Source organism: Mastigoproctus giganteus, chromosome 1, assembly GCF_048544385.1.
Source record: "Mastigoproctus giganteus isolate SK-2022 chromosome 1, ASM4854438v1, whole genome shotgun sequence".
Taxonomy (NCBI): Eukaryota; Metazoa; Arthropoda; class Arachnida; order Uropygi; family Thelyphonidae; genus Mastigoproctus; species Mastigoproctus giganteus.
In genome coordinates, this window is record NC_143575.1 from 236,662,322 (window position 1) to 236,677,297 (window position 14,976).

Sequence of the window (14,976 nt, forward strand, 5' to 3'; positions counted from 1 at the left end):
TGTTTCATAAGGTTCCTTAAATCTTTATCTTCTATAATTTTAAAATTTTTAAATTATAGAAATTATATATATATATGTATGTATGACAGATGGTCAGTTGATATGTGAGTATGTTCTCCTCTTGCTGCCAGTACCACCAGCACATGACAAGGCATGGATTCTGCAGGGGAGTATATTGTACCATGTTGCCAGGATTGCCTCCTGTAGATATCTGCAATAGTCTGTGGTGGAGGATCCAAACACCAGATCTTTTCATTGATCATCTATTTGGAAAAAAAGTATTAAGTTACCTAGAAATCATTATATAAAATCATCACGAAACCAGATGTGCATGCGTCGTATTTGATGTTAAAAACGTCTTTTCTTGGGTGCATGCGTTGTACTTGTTGCGTGCAGTGATGCAACAAGTACAATGCATGCGCCCAAGTAAACTCAATTGTACACAACAAGTTGCAGTGATACAACAGGCACAATTGAGCAGTGATGCGCTGTGTTATACCTTTATATCAGCATAATGATTAATATGCAAGTGACTGTGCCAAAATCTACAGCCCAGCATTCAAAGGAATATTGTGAAAGAAAGAAAGGGAAATTGGACAGAAATGTGAATCCAGATGAAATTCAACAAGAGTGTTTTGTCATGCCTGGGACTTCTCAAACTGCACCCAGAAAAACTCGAGCTGACATGATGAAGGAATATTGTGAACAGAAGAAAAGGAAATTAGGAATTCAAACTATTCCAAATCATAATGAAATTCAACCACAGAGTTCTACTATACCTGATACTTGTCAACCACAGAGTCCTACTATGCCTGTTACTTATCAGGAATCTGAAACAACAGCAGAATGAATGAAGGAATATCGTGCATGAAAAAAGAGAAATTAGAAATAGCTAATAACGAGATACCTGATTACACCCCTATAGTCTACACTAGCTGACAGGGAGTTTGAAAAACTAGTGTACAACAACCCATTTGGATTTAGTTGTAATGTTTGTGATCGTTTTTGGTTTCAATTAGATTTGAAACCATTTCCAACAACTTCATATATATTACTTCAAAATGAATTTCCTTTACAAGAAGTGAGTACTTTCGTGACATGTAATACATGTCACTTCATTAAAAGAGGGACGGATACCAACTATGGCCACGTCAAATGGATTTATATATCCAACATATCCTACTGATTTGCCTCCATGGATGTTGTAACCGAGCGTTTTATATCACTGCGATTATCCTTTATGCAAATTCATCGTTTACGTTATGAACACGGACAATATGGGATCATTGGACAAGTAATAAATGTACCAGTTAACATAAATATAATGGTTCAGAGAATTAGATTATGCCATTAATGTACATATAAAACAAAATATCATACATAAATCATCATATCTACAAGGATGTGTGCAGAAGAAAATAGTGAAAATATGGTTACAGTATTTGATAAATTCACCTTTGTATAAATTCTATGGCATAAAGGTGAGTGATGATTTCTTGGGGACGAATGATGATAGTGAACAGGAGCATTCAGATGAATTTGTGGAACTTGTCAGCAATGATGATGAACTATTGTTAATTCAAGAACATTATGGTCTGAAGATAAATATTTATGTATAGCACCGGGTCAGAAATCATCTCCAACAAGTTTCATATTTGATATACATTCAGAAGAATTTTCTTTTCCAGCTATATATTTTGGATATGTACGAAAATTTAAAAATGGATTGAAAATTACTCCCTTTATGATGGCATCAAGTGAAATTCATAGATTTGATCATTCTGGAGTAACTCCCCAGCATTTGCTGTATATGGCAATGAAAATTATGTGAATTCGTACCTCAGAAAATTTGCAAATTGTATTTAAATCAGTAGGAATAACAGCTAACGTTACTCGCTCTATATTGGAATCGAAAGAATTTATAAACAAGTCATTAGAGTTTAACTTGGCATTTCTAAAACCAATTCCCAATTCAGCATATTATTGGATGACGTCAACGTAAACAAAATGTGTTTGCCACGATTTTTCAATTAGGAAAACCTACAGTTTTTGATGTTGAGTGTGTGTGAACCAACATGGCCCATATTACTATGTATGTTATACAAATTCAGATATAAACGAGAAATTACAACTAACGAAGTTATGGATCTACCTTACATGGAAAGAGTTACATTAATAAATTAAGACCCCATAACATGTGCCATATACTTTAATAAAATTGTTGCGGGTATACTTAAAATTTTAAAATAGAAAACCTATAGTCCTTTTGGGAAATATATTGTGAATTTCTTTAAATGCATTGAATTTCAACATCGAGGAAGTCCACATGCATGTATATTATTATGGATGAACAATGCACCCTCTGTACCATTAGAAGAAAAAGGTGGGATGGAAGAAGCAATCCAAATGATAGGTACATTATGTTCTGTAGAGAAAACTTCAGATTATTCACATTTACATGCTCAACATAAATATACTTTTACCTGTTATAAAAATAATAATGCAAACCAATGTGAATGTTGATTTGAAGCACCTTTTTTTGGCCAATGTCACAAACTCGTATATTGATACCGATGGCCACAGATGACAATTGAAGATCAGCTTATTGCAAAAAATATCGTAAAATGCGCCACTCATTAGAATTGGATAATAATGTTAATTTCAAAGAATTCCTTAAATCAAATCAATGCCAATCAGAAGAAGAATATCTAAATATTTTGAGGGCTGGTATCAAACGACTATGTATATTTCTTAAATGCAAGATAGAAGAGAAATTTATGAATAATTACAATCCTTGGATTTTAGGAGTGCTCAAGTCTAATTCGGATTTACAATTTATCATAGAAGAATATTCATGTGCAGCATATGTAGTTGAATATGTGAATAAAACAAACAGAGGAATAAGCAACATGCAATGGAAAATTATAGAGCTGCAAGAAGAATATCCTGATATGGATATAATCGATCTAACACGAGCATTAAGTGTAGATGTATTGAATTCTGTGGAGATGAGTTCACAAGAGGCAGCTTGGTATTTATTAAGATACCCAATACCCATGTCTTCAAGAGCGATTGAATATGTTCCAATGGTATAGCCACATGAGCATCAGAAATTTGTAAATCAACAGCTGAATTGGATGAACAAGTTGATAGTGAGTCTTTGGATATATGGAAAGATAGTATTTTTGATAAATGTGAAAAATGGGGCGAAACGTTAAAAGTTATAACTCTTGCACAATTTACTGCTCATTATCGAAAGGGGGATGGGTGAAAAGACAATTTCCTAAAATAATTCAGTATCGGAATTATAATACAACATGTCTTCATTAACATATATGCCAAATGGTAACTTTACACATACCATTTATCAACGAGGAGAATGAAATTTTGAATGAAAATAGATATTTTGAACTTTATGAAACCAACAAAGAGATAATTTACCTTGAGAAGAAAAGAGTTTGAATCTGATATTGATATTGAAAAGACGCTAGCAATTTGTAGGCAGCTTTGTATCGAACTTGATGAGAATGATGAAAATGGACTGGTGGTGGAAAAAAATGAAGAATTTCTTAAATCAAAAGAAATTGATGGTGATTCCTTTACCTACAAGAAAACTATTGATGAGGAGATGAGAATGGAGATGATGGATAAATTATCATCTGTTGTTAGGAAGCAAGAGAAGAATACTGTCGTTTGATGAGTAGTACTAATAAATAACAACGTGCATTATTACTTGAAACTATCTATCGTCAAATTGATAATTAGATACATGAATGGATACAAGTATTTTTCTATTTACTTTTAATTATTGATGGAAATGTATAATAGCTTTTGTAATGTATTACATATTCACAATGCATATGTTACTTGTGCCTCCATGGGCAATGCCATTGTGGCAATCGATGTTACGACAGTGCATTCTGCTTTCCGTATATGTCTATCAAATAATTTTCAACTTTGAAATGAAATTCTTCAACAATATAGAACTGCATTTCAACACATACATACTATTATAATCGATGAAGTTAGTATGATTAGTGCAGAACTATTATCGATTATAGATATGTGTTTAAAGCAGATAACCGGTGTTCGTGAAATACCATTTGAAGGTATGAATATATACTTCATTGGAGATTTACAAATAAATAAATTCTTTATTGCTGATAAGTACAGAACATGTACTAGAGACAATAATACTCATCACAGCGACATGGCCAGGAGTTTTACATTATAAATGAGATTAATTGGCAAAAAAAAAAAAAAAAATACCGTTACATGGGAAATTATAAGTTACATAAAATTAAACATGTAAAAATTAAATTATAATAATGAAAATAGGACTGAACGTCATATGGAGGAAATTATCCCAGTTCCACAGATGTATTCCACTCGAGGGGCATGTGACAGTATTTGTAGTCGGTAGCCAGTTTCTGAAGGTCGGCTCCAAGACGGAGCAGTGCCTGAATTTTGGGGAGTGCTTGGGCAGGTAGGAACCGACTACACAGTTTCAACCGGTTGAATTTGAGGATTAGTGTGGGCTCTGACCTCAAGGATGGCGGAGGATTGTGCCACTGACAGAAATCCCAGATGTTTGGGGCGTTTATGACTCCTGTGTACATTTTTACTGTAGTCATTAAACACCTGCTGTCAATTAACCTCGGGAGCCTGGGTACATTTAGCTGCTTAGCAATGTCAGTTGTTCTCCATTGAGGGGGGTCGGCGATGCTTATTTGTGGCCCATTTCAGGGTCCAGTATTCACACGAGAACACCGGTTTTTGAAGTGAGGGCAATGCAGATGCCCAAATTTCAGCAGCGTATGAAATAGTCGGATAAACAGTGGCTTGAAGATATCTGGTTGTGGCATCGTTGGAATGAAGTAATTGTTGTTTCGCTCTCCAGCGTAGGGTGTTAAATCGCTTGGAGGTATTCTGTGTGAACATTAAATTTCAGCTTTGGATCAAAATAGACACCGAGATCCTTATGGCAGGTAGCCACTTGGATGAGAGTACCTGAAACTGAAGGTTGAATTGGTAGCAGATTTTCGAGAAGTTGAAACTGATTGAGCAGGGCAAGGTTTCTCAAAATGGATTGCTGTTTCAATGAGTAAATCATTATTGCAGATTTTGAAGGGTTGAGGTTTAATCCAAACATCTTCAAGTAAGTTGAAAGGGGGGTCAAGTTCTCTGTGATGGAAGACCTAATTGCCATTGGGTTTGCAGACGGTGGGATTAAGGTAAGAAACTTTATATCGTTGGCATATATTAGAGCATTTTCACGAGGACTCGTGAAAGGAATCAGAATGGTTGAGAAGAGAAGGCCAGACAGGACACCACCTTGTGGGACTTGTGCATTGATTTTTCTTGTAAAGTGGGTCTTCTTCAAAGTGAGGTGGACACTTCTATTCCTCAATAAGGCGGTGAGGAAAGCTAGTAGGTCTCCATTAATCCTGAAGAAGAATTGCAGAAGCCTGAGAAGGGCTGTGACATCTAGGCTGTCAAAAGCAGCCTAGACGTCACATAGTATAGTACTAGACGCTATAGTATCGGCGTGCACTATAGCTAATTCAGATTTAGTTTCGAAGGTTTGAAGAATTGATGTCTGTGCGGCCATGAGATTTGTTATGGTGGATCTATTTTCAACTGCGAAATAGAACTGTTTCAGCTTCTGTGGCGTCAGCTGTTTACTTAATGCTGGAAGGAGTACCTTTTCTAGAAGTTTGAGGAGGGTGGAAGAAGTTGAAATTGGTCTGAATTCTTTTAGGCTTGTTGGCGCTTTATCCTTAGGCAGTGACCTCACAGAGTATTCATTCCATTGAGCAGGGAAAACTCGTGTGGAAAGAACAGAGTTGTTCTTTCCACACGTCTTTCAAGCCTCCAATAAGCAAAGTGATCTTGATATGAAGAATGATGAAAATCCAGTGGTCGGAGCATAGGCTATTGACTCCTGGTCAGGTTCAAGCCATGTTTCTGAAAGACAAATTACATCCACGCTGTTGGACAACAAGAGTTGTTCGAGAGTTTCAAGCTTATTTCGGAGGCTCCGAATATTTCGGTAGAAAACTAAGGGTGAGTTGAAAGGGAATTTTTATAAGTGCTGATCTATTTGTAGATGCTTTTGAACACCTCAACAGATTAGGCCTGGTGGAAATTATACTGTTAATTGAGAGTGATTAAAAAGCAGGGTTATGTTTATAAGCAGTAGCTGGGGCAAGAAAATGATTGGAGCTGGACATGTGGTGCGGTGGTTTTCAACAGTCGAGAGACACTCGTGTAGTTTCACAATTAGTTAGTCATGCGGGGGGGGGAGTTGTGTCATCTTTCGGTTTTCCTCATAAGATGAAGTTGAAGTGGATGGTTTTGGGTCTTTCGATTCATAAAAAGGCCTGATTAGAGTTCCAACTGGCCATACAGATGTGGATGCAACAGATTTGAATGCCTAACTTTCGCAAACTACTCTAAAGGACGAGTAATTTTGCATTTTCTTGAGTAAATTTGCAGATACTTTGGTATGCAGTTCTTTACTCATTGCAGCCTCAATTTCCTCAGCAGTTGTCAGTGGCCCCAGTTAGGAAATAAAAAAGCTTCTGTGCTAGGAGGTGGAAGGCTTGCTCATCGATCTCAGAATAGAGGATATGGAGGTACCAATCGTAATCTGACACTTTTCCTTGATATTGGCAGGGTGACACTTAATTTGAAAGGGTGATCTGGGGAAATGAGAGTTCTGATTAACTGTTGATTGAGATGAAACAGAACGGGTAGCAGCGATTTTTGCCCAAGATTGTTTGTTCATGACAGGTGAGCAATGGCTGCTTTCAGACAGCAGCACAGATGGTAAAACTGAGGTCAATTTTGGAGGTGGGATGCTAATTTGGGGGGCTGTCACTTGTGGAGCGCACCTCTATTCAGCTGCTTGACACGAATTCATGGCCGGGGCTTCGCTGCTTGCTATAGGGGATTGAGATTCCTCTGAAAGGTGATTGGCTCCCTGGGTATTTTGGGCAACGTTCCAATTCGGCAGCATTGTGTGAGGTCAAAATATCTAACTCTGTGGATTGGACGGTGAATTGAGTGTTGATTCTGTTAACTGGTTCATTTTGTTTGGAAAACTTATGAATTTTGAAGCATCCAGTTTTGATTTGCATATTAGTATACAGATCATTAAGAGCAGACATCAGTTTATCCATTAACACAGGTATGAAACTTCTTTGAAACTCATCTGCGACAGACTTGCTTATTGACTCATTCTGGATTTCCGGCCTTACGGCCTGAAGAACTCATTGATTGCTCCAGAATGTCTTTACTGCAGCAATACTTTTTTTATTTATTTTACTCTACCAGTTTCATAATGAGTTCCCGCAGTAAAGACATTTTTAACGGCTGCTGCTGTGACATTATCAGTGACACTATCAGTCACAAACAGTCTCATAGTAGAGTGGCAGCAACCCATTATGTACCTGGTACATAATTTCAGTCTTTTAAGGATTTTTTTTTAATATTTCAGGTGCTAATTTATTTTTCTTTTAATTGTGAATCTGTTTGTTTTTATTTCATCAGAATATTTTTACTGAAATTTTAGCATGTTACTTTGCAGAATGTCAAGCACATATTTATGGATCTATAGAAAATGGCTTAGCACTAAAAGGGTCAGATATCAACATCACCATAATAGGTAAATTGATGAATTCAGATGTGCTACCTGCCATATATGAGATAATTAAGAAAGGTAAAGGATACAGAATGTTATTTTAATTTGGTCTTATATTATTAAACATGCAACAGAAGCCCTCTTAACCGACCTCCACTTAATCTTCTCTAAAACGTACCATGAATATTAAAGTCTAGTATGCATGACTAAACTAGCCATGAGAGAATCATGGCTAGTTTAATACACTATGTTCTCCTGTTGAGGTCTGTGCTTCCTGAGAGGTCAGTTGCGTGTTAGTTTCAAACTGTGTTTGCACCAGTTTGAAACTAAACTGGTGCAAACACACTTTAAAATTAATGTTGATGTAATTGCCATATGTAATTTAATTTATATTACATAAATATTATGTAATGAAATATGGGTGAGAAAGGAAGAGACTTGTTTCTATGAAACTAAGTTGGATGGAAAGACTTAAAGGTGAGTCTCTAGACTACTATAAAAGATTGGAAAAAGAAAAAAAAAACTAGAAGGATTTTACACTCATTGTGTTTCCTACAGGTCATTAAGTTCTTGCACCACATTAAAGAAACCAAAACCCTGCATAAAACAAAGCCATAAATTACATTATGACTGGCTTATACAAGAAAGACAACATGGAACTTCAAATAGCATTAAATGAAAGACCTTGGCCTTACACGAAGAGATTGCTGGTTTAGAGAGTTTACGGCAAGTCCAATACTTGAGGGCTATCCAGTGAGTGTTGGATAGCCTCTGCATTAGCATTAGTAGAGGCATATGATGCAAGAAAGCAAGCTTATATAGCATCAGCCAAAAAAAAAAAAAAAAAAAATCCACCTTCCCATTTCAGCCACCCATTTGCTCCCAAAGTTTGTCTAATTCAGCCTTGAATTTATTTAAGCTATCAACTTCCACAATAACAGATGGACGTTTTTCCAACAATTAACCACCTGCTGGCTAAAGGCAAATTTATGCACATCTATTCTACAACTGTCTTTCCTCATCTTGAATTTATGCCCTCTCAGATGTTGCAATCTGACCAAGAGGAAGAATCCCATCAGCATTCAGCTTGCTCAAACCAATCAAGGCCTTATACACCTCAATCAGATCACCTCACAGGTGCCTGGTCTCCAGACGTTGCAATTTGCAGAACTTAAGTCGTTTTTGGTAAGAGCAACCCTTTGCTCCCCCTCACCAATCTCATTGCCCTTCTCTATACTCGTTCAGTAGCTCTACATCCTTCCTAAAATGAAGCCTCCAGACCTGTATGCAATACTCAAGGTGTGGCCTCACCAGCCATATATAAAGGGATAATCACCTCCTTATCCCTGTTAGCAAAATTCTTGTATATCATTGACAAGACCCCATGACCTGCTCTGGCAGCCTGTCTGCACTGTGCAGAAAACTTCATATCTGACTTCACAATTAACCCCACCCCCCTTTTCATTCTCCACTACTCTGAGTGTAGTACCACACAGTTGGTAAGTTACTCTGGGGTTGCTGCTACCCATATGCAGTACTTTACATTTGTCAATGTTAAACTTCAATTGCCACCTCTTAGCCCCTCTGCCCAACTTTTCTAGATTGTATTGCAGTAGTGTGCTGTCATTACTGTCATTAACAACCCTGCCAAACTTTGTGTTGTCTGCAAACTTGGACATTAAGCCTGATATAACTTCATCAGTATCATTGCTAAATATAGAAAACAACAATGATCCCAACACTGAACCCTGGGGGACTCCACTAATAGCATTAGTCCATGAATAGCAATGTCATTTGATCACCACTCTCTGTCTTCTCCCACTTAATGTGTCTCCGTAGCCAGGTGGGAAGGAGCAGCAGTGCGTAGTACACGCTTCTTGATTAGACCGGGGTTCGAGCCCGTCACCACCAAATACGGAGGATGCGGAAAGGTCAGGGAATGACCACCGCATATCCCGGAGCAATATGGCCTTAGTTGCTAATGCTCCTAAAAACCAAATAACAAACAAACAATCTCCCACTTAACCATCCCTTTACCCATAGCAGCAACTTTCCCTTAATACTATACTGCTCCAATTTGTACAGCAGTCTTCATTGTGCAAAGGTATCAAAATGGATTTCAGGAAAGCTTTTGCTTTCCTGAAATCCAAGTGTATTGCATTTAAAGATCTTTTCCAAAAAAAAAAAAAAAAAAAAAAAACCTAAAAAATTTAGAGATTTAAGATCATTTACCAGAAGATAAAAATTGATTGGAGAACAGCTCAACAAAAGGACTAATCAGGTTTAAATTATAAGATGTTACCTACAGAAAAGATAGCAAAAGAAAAAAAAAAGTGGTTTGTGGGGGGGGGGGGTCTGCAGCACCAGGTACAAAAACCAAATTGAGAGAATCATGGTAGCTTGCCTGCAACAATGTAGTACAAATTACTGCTTTTTGTTGTTGATAAATCGATTAATCCTAGAGCTTTCAACAAAATATAAATTGTTCTTTACCAGTTTACTGCTACTGGCAGAAATCAGGACTCTGCATTATTCAAAGTGTATGTGTGTGTGTGTGTTTTTCCATGAATTTTTGCTTTCTGTAAAGAAACACTTGGAGAAAATAAACTTGGCTGAAGAGACTGTTTGCTTTCTGGATACAACTTCTTCACATCTCAATGTGAGGAACTTAAAGAAGAGGATATGGAGACCATGTTTTTACCACCAAACATAACATCCTTGATCCAGCCTATGTATGTAGTCCATTCCTCGGACAGCTCACAGAAAGTTCAGGTATACACCAATGGATTGAAAACACAAACTGATGTGGGAGCAGCAGCAATATCTCAATCGTCACATATCATATCTTTATCTTCCTTTCAGTAGAAAGCGTTGTGTATACAGCAGAATTGTATGCAATTCAGCTAGCACTGGAACATTAGCATTAGTAGAGGCATTTGATTCAAGAAAGCAAGCTTATGCAGCATCAGCCAAAAAAAAAAAAAAAACCACTTCCACTTCACACTTCTGTTCGATCGAAATACCTGTCCAGCTGAGCCTTAAACTTATTTAGGCTATCAACTTACACGACAAGGGATGTAAGTCTGTTCCACCAACCAACCACCCGCTGGCTAAAGGCAAATTTCCACACGTCTATCCTGCATCTGCCTTTCCTCAATTTGAATTTATGCCCTCTCAGGTGATTATTCTGAGCAAGAGGAAGAATCCCATCAGCATTGAGCATGCTCAAACCATTCAAGGCTTTATACACCTCTATCAGATCACCTCACTGGTAGTGCCTCCGTAGCCAGGTGGGAAGGAGCAGCAGTGCGTAGCACACGCTTCTTGATTAGACCGGGGTTCGAGCCCGTCACCACCAAATACGGAGGATGCGGAAAGGTCAGGGAATGACCACCGCATATCCCGGAGCAATATGGCCTTAGTTGCTAATGCTCCTAAAAACCAAACAACAGTAACCTCGCTGGTGCCTAGTCTCCAGACACTGTAATTTGCAAAACTTAAGCCTTTCTTTGTAAGAGCATCCCTTTGTTTCATTTACTAATCTTGTTGCTCTTCTCTGTACTCGTTCCAGCAGCTCTACATCCATCTTGAAATGAGGCCTCCAGACCTGTATACAGTACTCTGTGTGGCCTGACCATTGCCTTATACAAGGGAATAATCACTTCCTTATCCCTGCTAGAAAAATTCCTATATATCATTGACAGTACACAATGAGCTACTCTTGCAGCCCATCTGCACTGCTCAGAGAACTTCATATCTGCCTGCACAACGACCTCTAGGTCCCTTTCATTCTCTACCACTGTCAGTGTAGTACCACGGAGTTGATACGTTGCTCTGGGGTTGCTGTTTCCCATATGTAGTACTTTACTGGGCTGAGAGGTGGCAAATGTTAAACTTCATTTGCTACCTCTCAGCCCATCTGCTCAACCTTTCCAGATCCTGTTGCAGCAACATAGTGTCAACCCTGCTTGACAACTTGACAACCCTGCCAACCTTCGTATCGTCTGCAAACTTGGACATTAAGCTTGATATACCATCATCAATATCATTTATAAATACAGAAAACAATAATGGACCCAACAGTCAACCCCGAGGGACTCCACTAATAACATCAGTCCACGATGAGCAGTGTCCATTGATTACCACTCTCTGTCTTCTCCCCCTCAACCACCCCTTTATCCATAGCAACAATTTGCCTCCAATGCCACACTGCTCCAATTTGTGTAGCAGTCTTCCATGTGCAACAGTATCAAAAGCCTTTCTAAGATCCAAGTATATAATATCAAAGTTATTCCCTGCATCCAGTTCTTTTGTGACTACATCGTAGTATCCAATCAAATTGGTCAGGCAAGACTTCCCCTTAACAAAACCATGCTGTGTCCGAGCTATAACTGAAGTCTAGTCTAGATGATCCTGCAGTGCTTCTTTACCTAGTGCCTCCATTAATTTTCCTGGAACAGAAGTTAAACTCACAGGTTTATAATTACTTGTGTCAGCCTTTGATCCTCCTTTGTGAATTGGGATCACATTTGCACTTCTCCAGTCTGTGGGTACCTCCCCTGAGTCCAAGGAAGCTCTCATAATTATGGCTATGGGTTTGCTTACTTCCTTTGCTGCCTCCTTTAATATAACTGGATAGATCCCATCCACCCCAGGTGCCTTTCTTGTGTTTATCTTCAACAATTTCTCCTCCACTTTACTCTCAGTTATTACAAGATTCTCTAGCTTACTGCCAGAGTTGAATACACCTCTGGCATTCCCCTTGCTGAATAACTCCTCATGTGTGAATGTCGACGCAAAATATTCATTTAGTTTGTTAGCTACCTGAGCAGGATCATCAACAGTTGACCCAATGATATCAAGTGGACCAATCTGATTCATCCCCTTCCTACTAAAGTTTATATAAGTAAAGAACTCTTTGCTGTTTTTCTTTGCATCCCTTGCCAAATATTTCTCGTAATCTGCCTTCGCCTGCCTAACCTCCTTTGTAACTTGGTTACTGATCAACTTGTATCTATCATAGGCTTCTGTGTCACGTGTTAATTTGTATGTATCCCATGCATTTTTGTTCTCTGCCATATGTCTCATTAGTTCATCTGACATCCATTTAGGATGTCAGATGAACCTTGAACAATATTTCTTAGTTGGTATGTAAAGCCTAGTAGCTTTCAAGATAAGTTCTTTGAATGCTTCCCATTTTAAATTTGCTGTTCGTAACATCATCAGTTGGTCCCACTGTATAGAATTTAAATACTGTCTCAGTCCATCGTACTCGCCTTTACAAAAGCAATAACCCTTCTCTTTACCCCTAATGGTATTTACCTCTTTGAGTAAATCCCACTTCAGCACACTGTGATCACTTCCACCTAGTGGTTCATTTATCTGCAGATTCTTAATGCATGAAAAATCACTACTGATAATCAAATCAAGAGTAATACTCCATCTAGTTGCCTCCCGAACATGCTGATGTAGAAAACAATCATCCAATAAATCCACAAAAGCCTTGCTAGTGTGTGAGTGACCAGCCCCCAAATTAGAGTCAATATCTGGGAAATAAAAAACCCCATTATAAGACTCTCTGATTTACTTGCCCACTCTATTTCCCTGTACAGTTTCTTATTATACTCATCAGAGTCATTAGGCCTATAGCACACTCCTACTCTCAATTTTGATCTCCCAATGCTTATGTCACACCAAACTGACTCGACACTGCACTGTTCAGCGATGTCGACTGGCTTCACTTCCTTGGATTTTGTGTGTTTCTTAACTAATGGCATAACCCCTCCTCCCTTCCTATCCTGTCTATCCTTTCTGTAGACGTTGTACTCCCCAAATTCCAATTCTGCATTCCTTATATCTGTGTGACACCACATCTCTGATATCCCAACAGTGTCTGCCTTTGATGTTTTGAGCAATACCTCAAATTCATCAAATTTATTTACTAAACTCCTAGCATTGGTGTACGCGCAAGTATACATGCACCTGTTTCAATTCTTAGCTAACCTAACACAACCCATGTGTTTACTTGTACCGCAATGACTCCCAGCAGTCTCTGAAATATCCTGTATCTTGTTTTTCAGGCTTCTGCGCATTCCAATAGAAGCAGTGCAAGAATCTCTTTCACCTCTGCCAGTGGCTACTGTTAATCTATTAGTTTTTGTCTCCCTCCAAGCTAGCAGTTTTTCCACCCACCTAACACTGCCTCGATACCTTCAGCAAATATTCTTGCACCCTTTCTATTTAAGTGTATCCCATCCCTGTAGAAGCAGTCTCTCCTGTTAACAAGTACAGTCCAGGCTGAAAAAAATTTCTACCCCTTGAGCCTTGCACAATCTTTCAAGGGCCGAATTGATCGACAAGGCTCTCATCATATACTCCCTCCTATCGTTTCTGGGCAGAATTGCGGACACTTTCAAATTCAACTCTGATTCACGGCTTTTTTCCAACAGTGACCTGTACTTGTTAAGTAATTCTGCCGGTCTCCTACTCTTGATATCATTAGTGCCAATGTGTACAACTATATCACCTTTTGTGCCCTTAAAAGATGATAGCCACCCTACAAAGTCATCAACCTTTGCCCCTGGCAGACATACCCTGGTCCTGTTCCACCTGTCCTTTTTACAAAGCATGTTTCCCGTTTCTCTGACAATAGAGTCACATGTTAACAAATTATCCATCCCACAGACCTTAATATATACTGATTTTTGTTTATCAATATGTACCTTGCAAAATTAAAAAAGTTGTTTCCATGTTACATTGAAGCAAATATGATCCCATTTGAGGCAATTAAGTACAAAACACCTGTCTCTTTCATTTTGCTGGATCCTGGGATGTGCCAGTATTCCAGGGAATGAGGTAGCAAATGAAGTGACGAAAAACCCAATGAACTCTACTACAGTGGAGTTTCTAGTACCATATACAGACTATAAATTGATAATAGAAAGAACTTTGAAAGAAAAATGGGTTTAAATCTTGTAAACCCAAACAAATAACAAACTATTCCAGATAAAGGAAAGATTATAACTTTGGCTTTCCAGGTTCAGATGAATCCATGGAAAATTAATTTTATCCAGGACATGTATTGGTCATATGCATTTGATCCCCTCTTTCTGTTCAAAGGAAATAATCCACTGCAATGTCAATATTATTGTAGGCAATTTACAGCACAACACAACTCTCTTAACTGCAGTCACTATAACAGCATTGAAAGAATGGATCCTTAGTTTTCATCCAACTTACAGCAGTCACACACATAATAGGGAACAGTGCAAATCTAGATGAATTTTTCAGATATCTAAAGTTGGTTTTTAGAAGCATTAGCAACTAAGGCC

General features: G+C 38.2%; 1 protein-coding gene across 3 annotated transcripts in view; it reads left to right on the top strand.

Moving 5' to 3' along the window:
* LOC150091666 (terminal uridylyltransferase 4-like) overlaps positions 1 to 14,976 on the top strand; it is a 604,054-nt gene that overhangs the window by 191,119 nt on the left and 397,959 nt on the right. For all 3 annotated transcript variants that reach the window (XM_090376273.1, XM_090376276.1, XM_090376282.1), the window contains one exon: positions 7,592 to 7,723. In XM_090376273.1, coding sequence (XP_090232399.1) covers positions 7,592 to 7,723 — 132 coding nt within the window. The remainder of the gene's footprint in view (positions 1 to 7,591; positions 7,724 to 14,976) is intronic.